Source organism: Seriola aureovittata, chromosome 7, assembly GCF_021018895.1.
Source record: "Seriola aureovittata isolate HTS-2021-v1 ecotype China chromosome 7, ASM2101889v1, whole genome shotgun sequence".
Lineage (NCBI taxonomy): Eukaryota > Metazoa > Chordata > Actinopteri > Carangiformes > Carangidae > Seriola > Seriola aureovittata.
The window spans coordinates 581,094-603,187 of record NC_079370.1 but is presented as its reverse complement, the minus strand read 5'-3'; the positions used below and the strand labels follow the sequence as shown (position 1 = coordinate 603,187).

Sequence of the window (22,094 nt, the reverse complement as noted above, 5' to 3'; positions counted from 1 at the left end):
ACAATAATTGTACGGTACCTGTCGGGGCTCGTTGGTCCCCATGAAGAAGGAATGTCCCACGAGGCCTTCAGGTAGACCCCCGCTGCTGCAAACACCTGAGCCGCGGTCCGACGACTGCCCGCAGGAGTCGCAGATCACTGTGCGGCTCCGCAGGTTGTACTCGTTCTCCGCACCGCTCGTGCTGTGAGCTCCCTGCAGGGGGAGACACACAACAAGGTGGGTTTACTTAACACTGCCGCTCCACTGGGAGTAGCTGCAGTCACGGTGAGCTGAGAGCTGTGATGTTCCTGATGCAAGGCCCACGGAGGTTTTTAATGGCCGCCTAAAGAGAGGAGGAATTTACCATGTCATCATCTTCATCATCACGGAAGAGGGTGCGTGTCACTTTCCTCATGGCCATTTCCTGTTGGGGGAATCGAGTAACAACATGTTAAGTCGTTGCAGTTGTAAAAGAAATATGTAGAAATGTGTCATTGAGGACAGGTGAAGTCAGACCTCTCCGTTGGCACTGATGAGGGTGGTCTGCAGGAGGTCGCCGGTGCCCCAGGAGTTCTGGGTCTTCCACAACAGATCAGTGGGAGGGTTGTGGGTTCCACCACCAGATGCAGCCCAGACCTGGAAGGGTCAAAAGGTCACAGAGTTTGCATGAGATCACTAGGATTAAAGACTTGAAGGTTCCCTGTGGACTTTTATTTATGGGATTTATCTTCAGTGTTTCCATAAAGTCTCATGGTCTGACAGGCAGCTTCAATTTCCTTCCAGATTTGTAAAAGTCAAGTTTTTGGGGTAAATGTGACACCTGCTTCGTTTACACACATGTGTTAGTTTACAGTCTTCTGTTCCCTGCGTTTCTCTGGCACATTGCAACTTCTAGATCAGCAGAAGGAACATGTATTACATCACACGTGCTAATGTGGACTCGTTCCACAAAACATAGCTCCACTACTAGTGGTCCACAAAGTCACACAGTACATTTAAAAACAGGCACACAGCAGCTTCTAACTTACAGTCACAGCTCCTCCGGCCTTCAGGGTGAACTTCGGGGGAAACTTGTAGACGATGGGGGTGGAGGTGCCGACTTGCCTCTTCACCTGCCAGTTGCCCAGTGGTTGATCCTACACCAGAGACATGGGAGCAGAGAATTTAAATTCACTGCAGTCCACAATAATTATCCAAAAATTAGACAAAACTAATCAATTGATCATCTGAAACACAACAGAACGAATCGAACACAAAAGCGTGTAGGCTGAAGCTGCAGCTCTTTAGATAACACGTGCTCTAAAGGTCACACAAAATGACAATATGATTACCACACTTACGCTAGAATGTTATTTGTGATCCTACATTTGTAAATGTGTAAGTGACTTTCATATAACCGAGACAGCACATACAGTAAGTGTCTGTGTTAAAGCAGCTGTCTGTGGGACACAGCGCAGGCTGAGGTTAACAATATGTCAGTGCCACCTTTCACTGCTGTCAAATGACCTTAAACCAAGTTAAAGGGGTCTGAAAACCAGCTGATAGATAGCCTCCGTTACCTCGTCAGCCTTGTTGCTGAGACGGATGAACTTGCCCTCCAGGTCCACTTCGTCCACAGTGATGCGGCCGCTGGCTGAGGCGTGCTGACTGATGCGAGTCTTGGTCACGGTGCCGCCCACCATGCTGGAGGTCTCGCTGTCGTTGTCATTGAGGCGGCGCTTCTTGGTGCTGGCCGTGCCGGAGGAGTTGCGGCTGCTAGAAGCGGTGGTCGAGGAGTGGAGCAGGCGGCTGGTGTGGCCGTGGCCCGAGCCCGAGGTCCGCGTGACGGTGACCTTGGTGGGCGGAGGGCTGGGTGACAGACGCAGCCTGGGGAGGGAAGGAGCAAGAGGTTTAGATCATAGATACAGACAAAGGGAGTCAGTGTAGCATACAGATACAGTCTCACACTGTCAAACCCACAAATGTTGACATTTTACATCTCATCCTTGCTGCTCTGGCACTCTTACATACACCTGACCAACCTGCTCCGTGATTGGTTGATGCTCAAAAAGCCCCAAACCTGGAATGATCTGTGAGAAACTGCCTGCGTTCTTAGTGCAGCAGTCTTAGGGAATAACCTGCATCACAACACGTAACCTCTCAACAACTTCAGCAGCAGTCTTAGTGACCTTTCTCTCACTGAGGCTGCAGCTCCTTCACTGTCAGCTTTAGGAGATATTAATTCTCTCTGCCTGCTCCTGTTGATACGGCCCTGCTGTAAAAGAGCGTGAACTCTCAGCCGACTTACCCAGCACTCATAAAACTTACAGGAAGGAGAATGCAATGTTTTTATATATAAAGAAATACTTTAGACTGGTTTGTTTTCCAGGAAATTTAGTCTAAAAGTCTGATATTTTTTAAAACGGACACTGACACAGAGCGAGGTGAACAGCAGACACACACAGGTGTGTTTACACCACATTAGACATAGTATATCTCTAATGTATGATGTTGTTTTGGTGCTTTCAGCCTTAGTCAATAAATAGAGGAATTACTTTATTTTCTGTCTCTGTAACAAGGAACATGTGTAAAGTCGCCTACACTGGCGACTGACTCTTCACTGATTTGTTAATGACCCCTCTCTTCCTGTAACAACTTCAAGGTGTCTCATGACGAGCTTTCACAATGGTCTGCCTGCTGTTGTACAACCATCTCACCTCTCCTCCTCTCCCTCCAGCAGCTTCCTGTAAGCATTAATCTCCATGTCCAGGGCCAGTTTGATGTCCAGCAGCTCCTGGTAATCGTCCAGCTGCTGCTGCATCCGGGCTCGGATTTCAGCCATCTCCCGCTCTTTATCCTCCAGCCGCCGCCTCATCAGGTCCCGTTCTCGCGCCAGAGCCTCCTCCAGCTCCCGCACTTTGGCCTCGCTGGATGACAGCTGATGAGAAGAGAGCACACGCACAGGAAGGCCGGTTAATTAAGACTGGCCAATTAAGCAGTCTGTTGCGCTGCAAACACAGGTTGATGAGTGAGGTGAAGCTTGTTTTGGAGCGTTCGTGTCAATATCAGTCAGCCACACAGCAGCGTGGCCAGTAAAACCACCAGACAGATAACGAACCACTGACAGATAGTGTCACTGACAGACTGTGTGTGTGAGTGTGTGTGTACCTGTCTCTGCAGCTGGCTGAGCTGGCCTGACATGCCCTCCATTCGAACACGGGTCTGCTGCAGCTCTTCATGGGCGGCTCCCACCAAGTGGCTGTTCCTGTCAGCTGAATGACGGGCGTTCTCCAACTGACGGACAGAGAGGTGCAACAGTCAGATATCAGCTCGGCTTTACTCCAACAAACTACCTGAGGAAAACTGCGCTGTTTGACAGAAAAATACAGTCTCTGTCGTGTTCCCTCTTACAATCCCGCCTATTAATTCAACTATTTCAGACACAGTAATTCCCAAAATAATTTTCCTCCGGGGTTCCAGTAAGATGAAGAACATTTGTACATTGTACAATGACAAATACCGCTGTGGTGTTTATCCACATTGCTCATTAGGATTCCCACAGGACAGTGGTTGCGTCTGTTAAATTAATTTCCTTCCTGAATGTAGATGAAAGGCACGAAACAATCTATAAACGTATTTTTATACACAGATAAACGAAAACACTGATTGTATGAAAAGGGTGCAAATCAATGTTGTGCATTATCTGAATTATGGACTATTTAACAACAAAGCAACCACACACCAAGCTGAACTACTAAGGCGACAGTCTCTGCTTGGACTGTAGGTGGCGACAGAGCTGCGCCTCCTGCAGCATGCAGACCTACCTTGGACTGGTAGGTCTTCTCCAGCTCCTCCTTGTAGATTTGGACCTGAGCCTCGTGCTGGGCCCTCAGCTCGCAGAGGGCCTCGGCCAGCTTGCTCTCAAACTCCTGCTGTCGCCCGCTGTCGATCTCCACCATGCGAGACTCATACCGACGCTTGGACTCACGAAGCTCCTACAAACACCAGCAGAGAGAGAAAACACGGGTTAGTGATGCTATTTGTCTTAATTGGAAATGTGTTGATTAGAGGGCGACTTAACTTTCTCAGCTTCTTATGACTTTACCAAACTACAAAAAGCGCCATTTGTATTGATGTTTGGTTTATTTTCTTTCAGGCACTATAAACAATTTAAAAGACTCCACCTGTAGAAACCTGCTATGGTCAATGAACTTAACTGCATTGATTAGTGAGTCCCTGTGCAGTAATTACTTGTTTAGAGGTACAGAGCTCCAGCAGACGAATCTACTGCTCTGGTGACCTTTAAGCTTCTCCTCGTCATTATGTTTAAAAAAAACACATCTATAGCTGGTCCTGGTCTAGACTGGGACCTGACCAAAAATAAAAAAAACTATGTGACTTCATTATGGCAGGAAATGAAATGTCAGCATTTAAATACTTGTACAATTTGTAAGTGATGCTACTTGAACTGTGTTTTGTCGTTTTTATGTGAAAATAAATAAAAGAAACATCTGCATGACAGATCTGAAGGGGGAATGCAAAACAAACAAGTAGGTGGTTGGAAGCGAATCAATATCCTGTGGAAAAAGATGAAAAGTAGGACAGATGACTTAAGACAGCTGAACACAAATAGAAGGGTTAAGGCGAAGAGTAGGAACCTCGTTGTAGATGTTCTTCTGGAACTCCAGCTCCTCCTTCAGGGTCTGCAGGCGGTTCTCGGCGTCCACTCTCCTCAGCATCTCATCCTGCAGCTGCTTCTTGGCATCGGCCAAGTTGCCGTCCAACTGGGAGGGAGGAGGAGGAGGAAACAGAGAGAGATGAGATAAATCGGAGCAAAAAAAATGTAACGCAGCTCAAGAGGCAATCTGTGCAGCATTGTTTGAGCTATGAACTATTCTTTCAGGAGAAAAACTGTAGTTCCTAAATTCAGCCAGTAGGTGGAGGAAGACCACAACTGCATCTACGTCAGTCCTGTGGTACAACTCATTGATAAAACAAACAGCAGAGAATGCAACCTTGTCTGCCTCACCACATTGTCCTCATTCATAATCAACTGCCTGCAGGGTTCACATCAAATTATTACTTCCACTCAGGTATTTCTGCGCTGTGGAGGCAGAGAAAGTGCCCACACCGAGATCACTTCAAATGTCAGTCACTGCGGCTTTCCACTCCAACTACGGAGTGTTTCTCTGACAGGTAGTAACTCAGGATCTTAAACATTTTCCCTTGTTCATGTAAAGGAGGGAACGACGCTGTCTATAAGCTGAAATGATCCTGATATCAGTGAAGGGGCTCGCTGTGCTTCAACAGTATAAAAAAGGGGGTTTTCGAACAGACATGACATACATGACACATACTCTTCATTGATTTCCAGTAAAAATGTTTTTACCTTGGCCAACTGGGCCTTGAGGTCCTTCACCTCGGCCTCCAGGGCCCGCTTCTCCCCCAAGGCAGTGGTGAGGGAAGCATCTTTAGAGTTGAGCAGCGCCTCCAGGTCCCTCAGTCTGGCCAGAGCCGCCTCCAGGTCAGACTCCTTCTTGCTGTTCCTGTGAAGACACGGGACAGTAAAGATGTGGTCGTTAGTTTGCCGCTTCTTCGATGCTGCATGTGTCATTATCTCCCTCTGCTGTGTATGTCGGTCATATACCTGTTGGCCAGTTCCACTTCTGGCAGCTTGTCTCTCTTTTTCACGACATATTACGGACACACATATTAAACAATTTCCTTTTTGACTCAAGTCTTTGTGTCCTGTTTGGAGCTGTGTAATCATACCAAAATGTTAGTGATAATAAATGTTGCTGCGTGGCGTTAAACCGAAGATTACCCCTTATTCTATTTTGATTTCACTTTCCTTTTCATTGTGTTTTTAAAAACGCTTTTCTAACACATCTCTTTGCCTTATGTAAAGAACTTCTCTACATGCAAGTTAAGATGTTTTTTGGTAACTTTGAGTCATGATTTACTTTTAGCTCTGATTGAATTTGTGCTGCTAGTCATGAGAACATGTGCTTTTATTTCAGCCCCCAAGTGAAACTCGATAATCAGTGGATAACTGCTGCAGTGACCGAAGCTGTGGATGACACAAACTGCCATTGTGCAGCACAGTGAGAGCAGCAGTTGTCTACTGGTGATGTGAACTGAACTCAGGCCAACACATCAGCGTTCTGTTATTAGCCTTCTGTAAAGAATAAGAGCCCATTAAGCTTCATCTCAAGGGATCCTGTGTTGAATTAAGAGAATTCACGTTTGTTGTGCCTGTGCCTGTGCATGTGTGCTCCGCCTCTCCTCTCACATCTCTGCAGGAACCAATTTAGAGTACTGGTTACAAGAAAGAAAAAAAAAAACTTGGGTACAGCCATGGAAAAACAATACATTCCCAGCAGAAGATGAAGAGAGAGGAGGGGGAGACAGAGAGGTTGTTAGCAGCATAGGTGGTTCATGCCCAGCCAAGGAGGAAATGGGCTCCCTGTTATTCTATTTGGCCCTGTGGGCTACTCTTCATTGTCACTAATAATGGCCATCTGCTGTAGGAGATGGCTTCCAGGCTGCTCACATAGACCTCACAGTCCTCCGGTCACTGCCAGCCAGTGTGTGGAGGAGCAGGCCGAGTGAGCTACGCATACACTGTGACACAAACGCACTCACAGCCAGATAAAGTTACTCCACTGCAGAATGATGATTTACAACAAAGATCGAGTCCATTCACAAGCTACTATCTCAGACGTGAAACTGCCACTTATTGGTCTATGATACAGCAATCAATATCTATTACTGCATTCAGCAAACACCAGTGCGGCTTTTGAAGAGCATGAAAATGCAATTCTGCTTCCTGAAAAGAACCGGGACAAAGAGACGAGACAAACTGGCGAAAAAAAAAGCAGAACTGCACCATGGCTGCGTGCTTCGGGATGAACAGAAAAAAACGGAAAGTGGAAAAAGATGAAAAAAAAAAAAAGAAAAGAAGAAGTCTTTTATGTCCTGAAAAAAATAAAATAAAAAAACTCCATCCAAAATCCAGAGAAAACAAATCCCTGATGCTTTACAGATGTACAATCAGGCTTTGAGAAACTGAATGGGTAATTATATAAAAGCCCCCCAGACTGTTCAGTGTTCAGATTCAAGGGGCAATAACAAAAAACGGAGGGAAAGCCCAGTGTTTGAGAGGGTCAGTTAAGCATCATCAGACATCTTCTCCAAATGCCACTTTACTAAGAATACCTCGTTAAAATAATAAATTCCACTATGATGAAGGTCATAATCTCTTTCTGTTTTACAGACCGCGCCTACTTTTCACCAGGCTCTCTAAGAAACTAAGTGTATACAGTCAATATAGTGCAACAATTACCTTTTCCAGAGCCCTTAGCTGGATTTAAATGACCAGATGTTGGGACCAGATGTTCATACATTCTTGGTTTTTGCAGCAATGCACCAATTCATATTTATAAACTTCGCTAGTAGCCCAGTGCAAATACAGTCCTCCATTTAGCAGCTGGGTGTTAAAGTTTTGCTCAGGGGCAGGTTGCTTAACTCCATTTCATTGCATAATTTGTTTATGTTGTTGCAACTGTAGGACACACACACACACACACACACACACATTAGAAGCATGCTGAGTAGATCTCAGAGAAGACTTCTAACATATTGACTCATAAAAAGAGACAAGAATGTGACTCTTTACGACACAGGCGTGAAAGCACTTGTGACACACACACACACACACACACACACACACACACACACACACACACACACACACACACACACACACACACACACACACACACACACACACACACACACTACTGACACCTCCAAACATTCTCTGAATTCTTGAACCTTCCAACACTGGAGCCTACAGTAACACAGCTGCCCCATATGAACATGTCAGTCGTCAATCAGTGTGGAAGCGTCGACTGGACAGGAAGATTAGTAAGTGGGGTAGAATGAGACGTGGTCACTGCTGTAAAATCTCTTCATGACTATTATCTTGTAGTGACTCTAACGGTATAATAGAGTTTAACAACCTCTGGTTGGGCCATGCTCCCTGAGGCTTGCATAACTCTCTAGGTGTGATGAAAACTCATTTTCCAAGGCCGGCGTTGTTATTGTGGAACATTTTTAATTCTTCACAGTGCTGCTCATTAACATATTATGGACTTAAATAATGAAGCCAAATCAACCCAAATAGGTCTGTTTAATGAGAAAGAGACAGAGAGAGGCATGTTTTCTTTTTATTGGACTGGGTTTGGGGAGTGTGAAGGCATTAAGGATGTGTATGTTTTCACATCGTACACACACACACACACACACACACACACACACTTAGAGCTGTAGATAAACACTACTTGAAACCATACAGCTCTTTGTCTAGATGCTAATATTTTTTTCAGTGAAGCATTTTAAGAGTCTGACTCTGCGGGCAGATGAATGCTTGTGAGTGTGTGTAGGTGGCTGCTGTGACGTTCATTAATGCTAATGGGCCCAGTGGATCGGCTCCAGGAGTGAATTAATGGACAGAAGTGGATTTGGTGTACCGACATGCTGCTTGACTATTTGTATTCTCTTCATACACAAATGTGATGGTAAGACAGAGAGAATACCTTACAGCAGGATGGCATGCAGTGTAACAATTTGATAAATGCTTTTAATAGATACTTCTGGTATTCAGCACAAGTGGCCCAGACGAGATGCACCAATTACACTACACAGGGAGCAGATCCCTTAACTCTGTATTCTGTGGAAAAACAAGACTCTGCTTAGTCTGCAGCTAGCAGCTAGCAGCTAGCAGCTCTGCGAGACTGTGCTGTGGGCATAGTGGTGCTTTGAGCTAAATATTAACATACACATGCTAACATGCTTACAATGCTACCATGCTGACGTTTGGCAGGTTTAAAAGTTTAGTTTTCTTCGTTTAGAGTGTTAGCATGCTAACACATGAAGTACAGCTAAAGTCTTTCAGTTATATGGTCAGAATGTGAATGTGTCATGGCAATCCATCCAATAATAGTAAGAGATATTTGGCTCAAAGCAGGGAAGCAATTCGATCGATTAGTTTTGTAACTGTGAGAAAAAAGGCCACAACCTTCCAAAGCTTGAGGTGACATGATGAGATTGAGATTATTGTAAAACACCTTCATACAAAACCCAAACATGCTGTTCACTATCAGAGAGACAGAAGAAACCAGGAAGTGTTCAACATGTGAGACGCTTAAACCAGAGAATTTTGACATATTTTCTAAATTAAACAAAAGAAAAAAGAGAAAAAAGAATGAATGGATTATCAAAGTACTTGCTGCTTATTTTTCTGTCAACTGACTAATCAATATAATTGGCTTATCGTTGCAACTCTAGCTCAAAGCCACAAATGTCCACCTCATGGTGGTCATCATCTGAGAACCATGAATGTACAAAATCTCATGGCAACTCATCCAATAGGTGTTGAGACATTTCCGCCTGGACCAAAGTGGTGGACTGAAAATCCAACACACTGTGCCAGAGACTGTTAGTTACATATGCATGACCTCTGACCTTTTTTCCAGTGTCTTTATTCATAGCACTGTTGTCATCATAAGTGCTCGGAGCAACGTGTTATTTAATTTCTTTATGTCATGCAGCATTTTCTGGTGCATTGGACCAGAGGAACACTTCCAAATCACAATCATCCAGAGGTGCTCTCAGGCTTTTGCCTGATATCAGGGGCTTTGAACAAGATTGTGCTAAAATGCTGACAAGATCAGCTGGTCAGCCGGCAAACAGTGCAGCTATTGAGCTCAAATTTGGTGAGAAATATGGAATTTGTTCCGTTTGATCTCACCAAATACAGTCCCAGCCTTAGGTAGGTGCTCTTCAGGCACTGAAGGGAGCAGCATCACAGTGTAGCATAAAATAACTCCATGTTGTTGCATAGCACTGTAGCTTAGATATTTCTAAATGTAGTGAGGAATTTAGAGCATCTGTCTCTGAACCAGGCTGTACCATCGCTGCATTTTGTGTTAACAAGTTGAGTTTTCAAATGAAAGAAACTGTCACAAATTAAAAAAAAAAAAAAAAAAAAAAAAAATATATATATATATTTTTTTTTTTTTTTTTTTTTTTTTAAATGGATTCTGGTTCCATCTCCATGTAAATGGGGCAGTCCACTGCCAACACATTCATTTTATTAAGATAACTGGATCTGATAGAGTTTGAAAAGATGTGGGCCAGATTTGAAGACAAATTTTAAAAATCCAAAAAGGAAGAAAATAATTATTTGCAGTTAAAAGTTCAGCCTGTATCGGTTCCTGATGCAACATCCACGCCTCGTCTGTCAGAAAATATTGATAAAACTGATGAAGCTGTTAACACACTCACAAATTAAACCAAACATATTTGCACTCTGCAAAAGTCATCTGTTCACAGAAATCAGTGGGTAAGTACAATAAAAACAGAACCACTGGTTGCAGTAATGGACTTGAGCTCGGCTCAGACGGGTGTGATGGACTGGTCTGTACCGTTGCTCCTGGCGTCTCCAGGATGCAGCTGCTGGATGTCGGCCGAAATGACTGTGTGGCGGCTAAAGGCAATAGAAAATTTTGTGTGTGAGTTTGTGTGCATGTTCACATTTCAGTGTGTACCCGTGTGTGTGTGTGTGTGTGTGTGTGGGGGAGTGTTGACTGCCAAGTGTGTGTGTGTACCACCACGTACATTAAGTGCATTTGCGTACTGAATGTGTGTGTTTGTTTGTACGCCATCAACTCAGTGTGTATGAAAGCATTTGTATGTCCCTGCACATGTGTCTTCCCATATACTATTTACATAACCCAGTGCATGGCGTGTGCTTTGCTTGGGACTACCTGTTTATATGATCCCGTATGAATGATGTAATTAGAGAGCTTCGGCATAAATATCCTCCGACTCTCTGTTTACATTCTGTTCCACTGAAGCATTGAAGTCTCTCAGCCGGCGCTCAGGACACATGTACAGTCACTCTGCAGTTTTATCGATACTGATAATACAATACACACTCAGCATGAGAACAAACGTGGTACTGAAAACGGCTGAGATCCAACAGATGAGCAAAGAAATGCAGATTAGGTTTGAGAAATTACTTAAATTAAAATACCAGCCTGTTTCATCACGATAACGGAAATCTGTTGCAAGTAAAACGAGGCAGCAGAGTCGATTCTAAGCTTGCAAACTGAGAGAGATGTTTGTGCCAAAAGGGCAGCGCTGCATGTTTTATATTCTGCACAGAGAGAGGGAATTAAAACGGAAAAAAGAAGAGTAATTTTGGCAAGCTTTATTCTTGTTTTTTGAGCGTAGACCACTCGTCTTGTTTGTCATGCCTTCTTTCTTCCCACACATAAATGTCTGCTCTCTTGAAAATAAATGTATTACCGAAAAATAAAGGTTCATATCATCGTTCTACCCTTTTCAGCTGCAACATCAAAGCTTTTTAAGGCATTTTGTTACAGAGCAAATATAGAGTAAATGACACATTTTCAAGCACAGACACAAAATGGGAGCTATTGGACAGAGGCAGTGTGAGATGGGGGAGAGGAGGGTAGGCTAGTGGGGGAGTGTGAAATGGAAATGCGAAAAGAATGAGACAAAAAGAGAAAGAGAAAGAGGGGGAATAATAGAGACGGGAAATCTGAGGAGGAGGAGGAGGAGGAGGAGGAATGTGTTGGCTCGGCTCCCAGCCTCAAGGATGACTCACAGCTATCTTTGTCCATCCCAGTAACGGGAAACGAACCCCGCCTCGTGGAGTGAAAAAGAGAAAAAGCCCACCACCACCCCCCCCTCCTGTTTTGCTATGCCGTTGCCACGGAAACCAAGGCCTTGTCATCAGGCCTGCTAGAATGCCATTTCCACCATGCTGTGGACGCAATGGAATAGGTTTTGTGTGGAGATTTTTCAAAACATCTCGAGACTGAGACGGTGTGTTTTTCTTTGGAGCCTCGTGAAGGAGATTCTAACCCATAATTTCTTCAAGATACGACAGACGAATTACTGCAGCCACATAGCCAATAGAAGGCTTTATGAGACCTTGGCAACGCCGACGCCAAGTAGATAATCAGCATCTGGAACTAAAAGCAAACCGACCAATTTGGAACATATATTTAGCCATTTTACAGCAGATGCAGATTTAAACGTAGAAAATGAGAAAAAGAATCGTATATTTTCGTTTACAATTTTTAAGATTTAGCAGCAGCACCATTTCAACATACCACTCTGGATTTCTAAAATTACCACAGGTAGGTTCTACAGATGTTAGATCTGTGTGCACAATGTTTTTCATGGCTACTTTACCGGACTTCCAAACATAAAAAAAAACACTGACCTTTGCACTAATGGAGCTGCCAAATTTGTCCTCATTTTTCCTACTTTGCAAACCAAATCCATGATGTCACTACTGAGGGAAACCATGCTGTAGTCTGACAGGTTGTCCTGCACGGATCAGACTGCTCCTCATAATGCGAGGACATTATGTTGATTGATGTTAAGTTAAAAAGGTTACAATAAAACACATTTTCTTCCTTCCTTCCTTCTTGAGCTAGTTTATCTACCCACGCACGTAGTTTTAGATTTTTAGGAGTCCACAACATTGTAAGAGTAAAATGTCAATAGGAACGTGTTTGCAGCGGAAACAGCGTTCCCTTTGCTCTGGATAATCCACAGACCTCACTGTCAACAGTAATTCTGATGAGTAAAAGCTGTTGATAGCACGCTGTCTGCTTTATCTAACAATATTTCTAGAGAGAGACTGCTGGGGTGGTGGCAGAAATGAAATGGATTTGGGTAAATAAAAACTATTTTATTAGTGTGACCACCTACCACCACAGAATTTTTATTTTATTTTTATTAACTTTAGATTAATCAGCCAACAAAAGATTTTTCTCTTTTTTGGGGGGGAATTTGAATGAATTGACCTTTAAAAAATAAAAAATAAAAAAAAAATCCACAAGCAAGCTTTTAATTATTCTCACCGATTCTAGAAGGAAAACTGACTCGCACGTTCTCGTTCACGGCTGTTTCATGGAAAAGAAAAGTAGCTTCGAGGAACAGAGACACCTACATGCACCAGGGAGCTGCCCACTCCAGCTGCAGTCTCGCAGTGTTCACAACACAGCAGCTCCCCTGCAGCACAACGGGCTTCAGCACTTTGCACATGGACACATCTGTTGAAGTTGTGGAGGGAACAGGGGGGGTGGGGGGGGTTGTATTCTCATTCATTTCACCCTCTGATGTTTTCCCTGCCAGTGTGTTTAAAATCACTGACTCTCTATGACGAGCTGCTATAGTTACTAACAATTCATCACCTCGTTTGTTTCCTGTGGTACTACTCAAAGAATCCCTTTGACGTGCAGTGTAAGTGTTCATTGATCCATATGGTATGTTGCTACATAAATACACAGACAGACACACACACACACACACACACACACACACACAACCTGGCAAGCATATGTGGGCACGTGTGGGTGGGGTTTCCCGATGACTCACTGCTCAAACACTGAGGAGAGGGAAAAAAGGGGTTCTCCCAAATTCCCTTTAGAATATCTAAAATGTTCCCTTCTCCAATTATAGCCCACCTTTCCTTTTTCCATCTCCACTACGTTTAGTTCACAGAGCAGCTTTATGTGGAGAGCACTGCAGGGAAAAGGTGACTAAGAGGAAGGATGTTGAATAATGGGGTTTTAGTCAACAAGCACAGGAGCCCAGAAACAGAACTGGCACAAAGGAAACATGCGGGAGTACAATATAATACTGTGTTAATGGGCCATTACAATAAAACACCTAATTACAAGTAAAATACATAATGATCATTTCATTATCAGTTAATCTAGCATTTTTTTGATTTATGAATTGTTTAGTTTATGTAAGTTAAAAAAATGGTGTCTTCAAAATTCTTTTGTCCATCCAATCGTCCAGTTATTTAACGTCACAGATATTTAACTACTTAACAAGCAACGATTATTTATGTTTGTCAGAGTTGAGTCCTCACTTGAGTCCTCACTTGACTTTGACAAACAAAAACCCTCTATCAGTAAAACTACTTTAAGATCCTAGTGTTAATGTGACAACAGTTCAGTAACAGGTGAACAAACAACACGAAACAGAGCGGTAAAATCAAAACAAAAGAATGACAATAATTTTTACAATTTTTAAAAAGTAGGAATCTATATTTTTTTCAGTATCAGAGTAATTACAGCAGCAGCCATTTGCTCAGGAATATATTTTTTAGACTTGTGTGCAATAATTTCCATGAATATAAAGAGAAAAACAACAAATCCTCATATGTGAGACTGTACGGTCTTATTTCACTTAAACAATTAAGGTTAAAAAATTAATCGTTTAATTCATTTACAGTTGATGGACTAATCGATTAAACTAATCATTTCAGGACAAATCATCAATTTGCATAAATCTAAAATCAACTATAAAATGAACTACTTTAACCAATAGTTAGAAAGATGCATTCAGTCCATCAAAAACTGTCGCACTAACTGCAAACAAAATAAATACATACATGTGTATTAAATAAGAGTTGGCAAACAGTGATGCGTTCAGGCCTGCTAGTTCAAGTCAACTCTGCTTTTCCAAATGTGTTGTGCAACTCCCACAGGAATAAGCAGCAAAAGAAACACGACAGACGGGCACATGACCATTTCCTGTATCTTTTCTGGGATGAAGAACACAATCACAGGGATTGTGTGTGTGTGCGTGTATATGCGTGTGTTAAATCACCAAAAGCCAACAACAACGCAGCCTTTGCCAGAGGCGACCCGTACACATCCACATGCGGCAGAGGAGAACAGGGAACTTAGTGTTTCCAGTCTTAAAGCAGAGCAAACGCAGAGCGGTGCTGATTTCAGGGTTTCAGGGAACTGACTTCTGACGAGACAACCACAGAGGGAGGGGGAGACAGTGACGACTCTCATGTCAAACTCATGGTTTTGTTTAAGATGTCACCAAAACAAACTTTGCAAACTGAGGAGATTTATATCTGCTTTCTTTGTCCCATTCACGCCCATAAGAATTTGCATTCGTTAATACAGTTCCTCAAACACGGTGTCAGTCAAAAGGTAAAGAGACAACAATGTCCCACCCACCGATAACGTCGGTTACAAAGTGTGTGTGTGTGTGTGTGTGTGTGTGTGTGTGTGTGTGTGTGTGTGTGTGTGTCTCTACAGACTCTAAAAGGCATATCAAACAGCCCTTGTTCCTCCTGCGTGATTAGCTGATGATTCATCAGAGAGTGAGTCAGACGCTGGTTTTCGGGTCTTTGTGTTAGTTTAGCAACTGGACAAACTTTCACCCTCTCATTCTCCGTTTCTACAGTGTCATTAAATAAACAAGAGAACACATGAACACAGGAGTAAAGAACTCGAATGTTAGTGCTAAATCAAGATAAGAACTCTTCTTGGTAACCGTTACTATGCCAACTGTGAACTTCCTGTTCATCATCTTAAAAAAAATCTTGATCAGACCTGACAAACGTGTGTAAAACTCCAAGTATGTTTACAATTAGAATGAATCATCTCTCCGGCTGTCCTCTGAATGCAACCTCACACACACCAAATACGACTTTGCATTCTTTTGAAAACAGGTTCAACGTCAGTGTGTTAAATGTAGAGACTTCTGCCAATAAGAAGTTTAATTGTGCTTCTTATGTTGGTGATTCACATTTTCCTGATTGAACTGCGTCCCAATTTGTATCCAAAACTTTCATTCTCATTGGCATTAACAAGAAAAGCTCCCTGGTGCATCTCCTCCCTCACTTACGCTCCATGTTACAGCAACAGGCTCCATCCCAGGCTCCTCTCCGGTGAGACACGCCGCTCTTTCCAGCTGAGTTACAATAAAAACTGAGACTTCCGCTAATGTTAGCTGTAAGCTAAAAAAAAACCCCATATGGAGTTTATGTGAATGCGATGAGTTCTAGTCAGCACTCTTTAACGTGTGCTAGCCTATGAAGGGGAAAAAAAAGGGATTTGATGCTTGGAGTGTGACCAAGTTGTGGTTGTGGGACGAGCCTGACGATGGGGTTCTCTCACGCGATGCCAAAGTGAACTGGCAGTGAAAGCAGACATATAGGAAACAGAGGAGAGCTCACTGGTGACTGCACAGCATATCAAACAGAGACAGAGATCTGTTCTAACATCACACGCCCGGAGAAAAAAAAGGTATTTTTTGCAACAGGAACAGTCATACAGTGTCGCACGAGCTGTAAAACACCGAAAACGATGCTGCACTGACATTCCCAAGCTTTCCTGTGACTGTCTCGACTCTGGCGCTCTCCATGGCAAACCCCACCCATCTGGCAACACGCTAAAAACAAAACCAAAAAACATGCAAACTATTTTCCAAATTCTTGCTGAGAAAGAATAGAGCAGCGTAGAGTATAAAGCAACACAGGTGATAAAGAGTTAAAATGATGCTTATCAAGAGAATCCAACTAAAGTTCTGTTACTGACAAGGAATCACATCAAGATGTAAAAACTTGGCTCCTCATCACATTTCCTCAGTTGTAATAAACAAGAGCAATCGTTAATGCAGAACATCTGAGGCGTCTCAGATTGACTGAAAGTTGAAAGAGCTCCCTCACAAACTCAGTGCCCTGTTTAGATCATATAGCAGAACAAGCCCAAACATCCCATTCAACTCGTTTATGTCAGTAAATGAGCTTTTGTAGCTCAGGAAACGGAACAATTGTTACATAACCAACCAGATTTTGGGGGGTGGGGGGGGGGGTTGAGGTTACAGTGCACCCACCTTGCCCACTATCCATAGGGGAAGGTCTTTTGGGGAGAGGGAGTGAGTGAGCAAGTTAAGGAAAGATAGAGAGAGGGAAGGAGAGGGAGGGAGAGAGAGAAAGTCCCACCATCTTAAAGTGATTTTCCCTCTCCATGTGCAAGTGAGTCATCATGGGTTTGGCTGGATCTGAAGGCTCTATGGAAACTCTAATTCTATCAACTCCACTCTAACACACACACACACACACACACACACACACACACACACCTCCTGCCAAAACCTCTGCTCAGTACCCAGCTCTGATTCGCTCAAGTCCAAGACCGACTCTCTCATTACTCGCGCACCAATAAAGCCAACAGAGACGGCTCCACACTGCAGCCATCCAGCACATTTACAGGCCTGCCCCATCTGTTTTCCATTGCAGAGAATGCTGTTACAGGCTGAGGGAACAAATAGTCACCAGACCAGACTAGCCGTTCTCTCACCAGGCCTTATAGCACCTACTGCATTATCTATAGGACGTCTGTGGGAAGACAGAGGCAGTTACATAAAAACTGTGCTGCAACTCTAATGCTGCTGTGAACAGACAGTCACAGTCCATCAAAAACCCGTGTCCCTTTTATACCTCCACATAATGAACCAACTGTATCAGAAGAAAAAGAAGATTAGAAAAGAATTCTGTTAAATAAAATGATCTGTTCTAGAGCTAAGACGATTAATTAATCAATTAGTCCATCGCCAGAAAATCAGCTGCCAGATGTCAGACAGTCTCTGGCTCCAGCTTCTCAGTTATGCATTTTTCTGTTTTATATCAATGTAAATTAAATTTCTCTGCATGTTGGGCTGTTGGTAAAAATGTATATAAAGACACAATCTTTTAAACTGTGATGTGTATTTTTCACAATTTTCTAATATTTGTAATATAATATTTGTACATGTAAATATGATAAATCAGTGCAGAATTGTATTCAGGGTTTAATGGTCTGCTGCAGCTTCTGCTGCTGTTTAATGTCTCCAATCATTTTAAAGAAAAATGTGCTGGGTAGGAAAAACGTATTCATGTATCCCTTTGAGATAATTCAAATATAAATTTTTTATCACTCATATGCAAAGCACTGCACTGGATGTTTTATTTTTATTTAGTGTGAAAGGGTGTGCCCGACGCTGTGACACTAAGAAAGAGCCGTGTGATCTAATTTACATCACTGCTGGATGACACCCAAAAATCACCGGCTCTTCTCTGAGCTCTCATCTGCCCTCACATGACTCACCGTGACAGACAATTGTCTCCTGCCACATAATACAAGCTGAGATCATCGCGGGGGAACACAGGGTTTCCCCCCGAGGCAGCCAGAAGAAGAGAGGAGGATGTGATCAAACTGCATGAGAAAATCTCTACAGCAGCACAGTGAGATCTGCTGCTGCCTGTCTCTGGCGTCAGGGAGCAGGGCTCGTGACGCTCAACTGTTAAAGTTCTGTGAGATAAATGCGAGTTTGTTTCTTGACTTTTGCCCCACAAGGTGCTATTGACACTGAGAGATGTATTTGACAAAAGAAATAGAAATATTTCAGAGCAGAAGTTAAGACATGTCATACCTGGTATTGTGAGTGGTGGCTCACAGCATGACTTACTGGCACATGTACATCAAATAAAGCCATTGTTCATTTAATCAGCTCTACCTGTGCTTTTCCTGACATGTTAAATGTCTCCTCTAAAAAAAAAAAAAAAAAGAAGATAAAAGCAGCCAGGAGACTTTTTTCCAGACAGTGTGGTGCAGTTAATTATGAATGAAGCAGTCAGACTTTGAGCTTCCATGAGTGTCTGTTCAAATGGATTTGTGTAAACTGTAGATAGAGATACCTGTCAAAGTCTATACTTCTGACTGTTAAACCATGATATACCAGGATCACAGCGACCTGGCGAGCTTCATTTTTCACCCCACTAATTACACTGACCTAATAACAGCTCGTTACAGTCATTAATTCTTTACAAAGTCAGCATAATCAGTCTTTTAGATGTTGGCAGGAAGATTCTGGGTCTAATAATATGCCATACTTATCTGAAGCTACTCAGGCATCCTTCACCTGCTGTGCTTCATTTTTACAAATTATTTCTTGCAGCTCTCAAACAGTAAATTCACAGAAAATGAATCTGCAACTATTCTGATAATTAATCATTTCCTGTGTAATTTTCTTTCTGAGGATAAATATCAAATATTCTCCAGTTCTAATTTCTAAAATTAAGCATGAAAATATTCTGCAGATTATGATCAATAATAATAACTGATTGTGTGTGTGTGTGTATATATATATATATATTTTTTTTTTTTATTAGTTTCCTGGAGTTTCCTTAATATAAATATTTTCCATCTCTCAGTATTTCGTTATGTGCATCACACTGATTTCTCAGTCATTATAATGACAGTCGTTTGGCAGAGCTGCTCAGTCAGCGGTACTTTCCCAGTCGCATAAGCAAAAAAAAGAAAAAGAAAAGAAAAACCAGAACAATGATGCACCGATTCCACAAGTCTATTGAAAGAAAGCTTCACATTTCAAAGGCTTAACTGCACGATCAGAAGGGGAGTGCAGCTTTGCTCTTGTCCATTTTAGGAAGAGACTTTGAACACAAACATTTTATCTCAACAAACTTGACATGAGTCCTCCTGTTATCCATAACATGGTCAGTAATAGCACGGATGTATACTGTGTTACCTTAGAGATGAGTTTAAAATTTCCCCTCAGGTAAAAATAGGAACTTTACTCACTGAAACTCAAGCTATGACTAATACTAGACCACTAACTTATGACATCTACTGCCGCTACCACTCCATCATGCTCTCCTACTTTTACTTCCTCATTTTCCTTTCACAGGATACAGGAATATTAAAGTTTCTGTTTATCACATTGTGAGCGTTGCCTAGGATGTGACACCTTCTTTTCTTTGAGCATGAATGTCAGTGTCTATTGTGTAGCTCTGAGAGGACAATAAAAATATGTACACGTGTTGCCAGGGGAACGGAAGTAAGGGCAGTATACAGCTTTGCACCTCAATGGGATATTATGAATAAATGTAGTTTGTGGGGGAAAAAAAGTCTTAATGAAAGAGAGCTAAGGGTGATCTTATCCAACACAATGTAATAAGTGACATCACTCACTAACTGCAAAAACGTGGGTCATATTTAGTAGGAGCAACACATACTGAAAGGAAATGGCAAAAGAAAATATTCCCAATCTAGGAAATGTGAATGTGTTAAATGATAAATGCATTTCCTGCTGTGTTCTTTGATAGCTGTGAATGCCACAAGTCAGCCTCAACATTACATATCAGTCCTTGAATACAACATTAAGAGCATGTGAAGTACAAGACTGGATCTTTTTCAGTCTGCAGCTGAACATGTCCCGTCACGTTTCGTCGACCGCAGCACTTCTTTGATTCATTTTTACATTGTTCCAACAGACTGGCAGCAGAAAAAAACAAACGTCTAAGAGCTTCATCTACCTGGTGCCACACCCTGAACCACACCATGCCGACGGGCGGGGCAGACTGAGCCCAGGTAAATCCCTGCTTTTATGTATTCAGAATGGACTGAAAGGAGAAAGGCTTGGCTGTTAACTATTCAACAGCTCCAGTTGAGTCTCATCCTTATCAGACAAAAGCAGAGAGTCACTTAGTCCTTTACAATATCCATAAAAAAGGTGTTGGGTTTTGAATTTAGATAGCGTGGGTATGCAGACGCATGCACGCAGCAGATAATACTGAATCAACACTAATGTAGTTTTTAAATTTGTCTTTTGCAAAAAAAAAAACAAAAAAAGGTTGATAAAGTAAATTAAAATAAACTAACTAAAACAAAGTTCCACATCTGCGTGGGTGGGGCGCTGAGGAAGGACTTCAGGAACGAGAACTGGCAGTGACACTGATGAGCCGGTTCCCCCACATAAGATAATGCTTCACAGCCAGCGGCACAGCTGGAGGTTAGATTGGACACGAGACACCAGACAGGAGCACTATTTCAGTATTACAGGCAAGATGACTAAACAAGCCCTCGACAAACCTGCGAACATGGTTCTGTGGCTCCTGCAGTAGCTCAGGGGCTCAGATTGAGTCTTTCTGACCTGTTTTTTCTTCCTCAACTTGCGTACATGGCTCTGAGATTTATGTTTAGACTTTCTTTTACAGTGCCACATTCCTCCCACACCTGCTTTTGCCAGGTTATTTGCTTTTTTCTACAGTTTTGAATTATTTACAAGTCAAATAGTGCTGCAGGGAGAATTGTTGGCATTCTGGGCCAGAAGTTTGAAGGGTTGCCTCAGGAGGGAGAGCATGTGTTCCTTGTAGTAGTTATGCATACAAAGACATGTCTGTAAAGAGACGCAGTGTCGTGCCTTTGGGCTAAACAGGTGTGTCCAGTCAACTGAACTGCACTGATGGCTCCACCTGTTGTTGTGTGTTCTGTCAAACTCGGGAGGAATAACCAAGGACATCAACAAAAAAGTCAACATATTGTGAGACGTAGCACTTTAGTGTTTGTTGCACCACCGTCTGTTGCTGTCGCCACCTGAGGCCCGGCTCAGCAGCGAGTCAGAAGAAGCCCGTCAGTGTGTATTAATAAACCTGACTTCTCGTTACAGCGAGTCCGTAGTCAGCCCATTCCAGAGGCCATGAAAAACCTCTGAGTCACCACCCCGTCTGCCGAGCCAAGACTCCCAGAGCTCCATGACAACCAAACACCAAACACGCCGGGCTGAAGTATAACAGATAAAGCCGGCCCAGACCACACATGCGTCAAAAGATCTGCTTCCTTTGGAAAACAATATTGCTTCGGGAGCCGTTGCTACTTCTCTAGACAAGTAGCAGGAGAGTAAGGAGAGGCACAGAGGCAGGGGGATACTGTGGAGATCATTTACAAAATTTGATAATACTGTTCTCTCAACAATCGCAGGGCGCACACTGCCTTTTATCCGGAGCATGCAACAAAGTCAACATCCTCACCCACCTACAGCATGTGCAAATTTACCACCACAGATTGATGAGCTTTGCACCACTGACACCACAATGAAGGCCACCAGCCAAATACACGTGAGCCACACTGAAGGCACATTTCCTATACACTATTCAAATCTTTAATTTATCTTTCCACATGCAGCAGCTGTGAACCACTCCCACTGAGTTCACAGGCCTCACAGTCCGATTCAACAAAAATGCCAACTTCATGAAAGGACCACAATAGCAGTAAGTGGGGGAGAGCATTCCCTACCACGCGTACACACACACACACACACACACACACACACGTTTCAGTAGTGAAATTCGTCGTGTTAAAACCCAGTTTCTTTTTCCATTTTAGAGCATGTGTTGAATGTTTCTACTTCTACATTCTCGACTCTCTAAACAG

General features: G+C 42.8%; 1 protein-coding gene across 4 annotated transcripts in view; it reads right to left on the bottom strand.

Annotated features, from left to right (window-relative positions):
• Window positions 1-22,094, bottom strand: part of lmna (lamin A) — a 33,484-nt gene that overhangs the window by 2,750 nt on the left and 8,640 nt on the right. For all 4 annotated transcript variants that reach the window (XM_056381914.1, XM_056381912.1, XM_056381911.1 and 1 more), the window contains exons 3-12: window positions 5,348-5,504; window positions 4,617-4,742; window positions 3,783-3,953; window positions 3,127-3,252; window positions 2,676-2,896; window positions 1,539-1,845; window positions 1,008-1,115; window positions 496-615; window positions 344-403; window positions 19-192 (exon numbers count right to left, since the gene is read on the bottom strand). In XM_056381914.1, coding sequence (XP_056237889.1) covers window positions 19-192; window positions 344-403; window positions 496-615; window positions 1,008-1,115; window positions 1,539-1,845; window positions 2,676-2,896; window positions 3,127-3,252; window positions 3,783-3,953; window positions 4,617-4,742; window positions 5,348-5,504 — 1,570 coding nt within the window. The remainder of the gene's footprint in view (window positions 1-18; window positions 193-343; window positions 404-495; window positions 616-1,007; window positions 1,116-1,538; window positions 1,846-2,675; window positions 2,897-3,126; window positions 3,253-3,782; window positions 3,954-4,616; window positions 4,743-5,347; window positions 5,505-22,094) is intronic.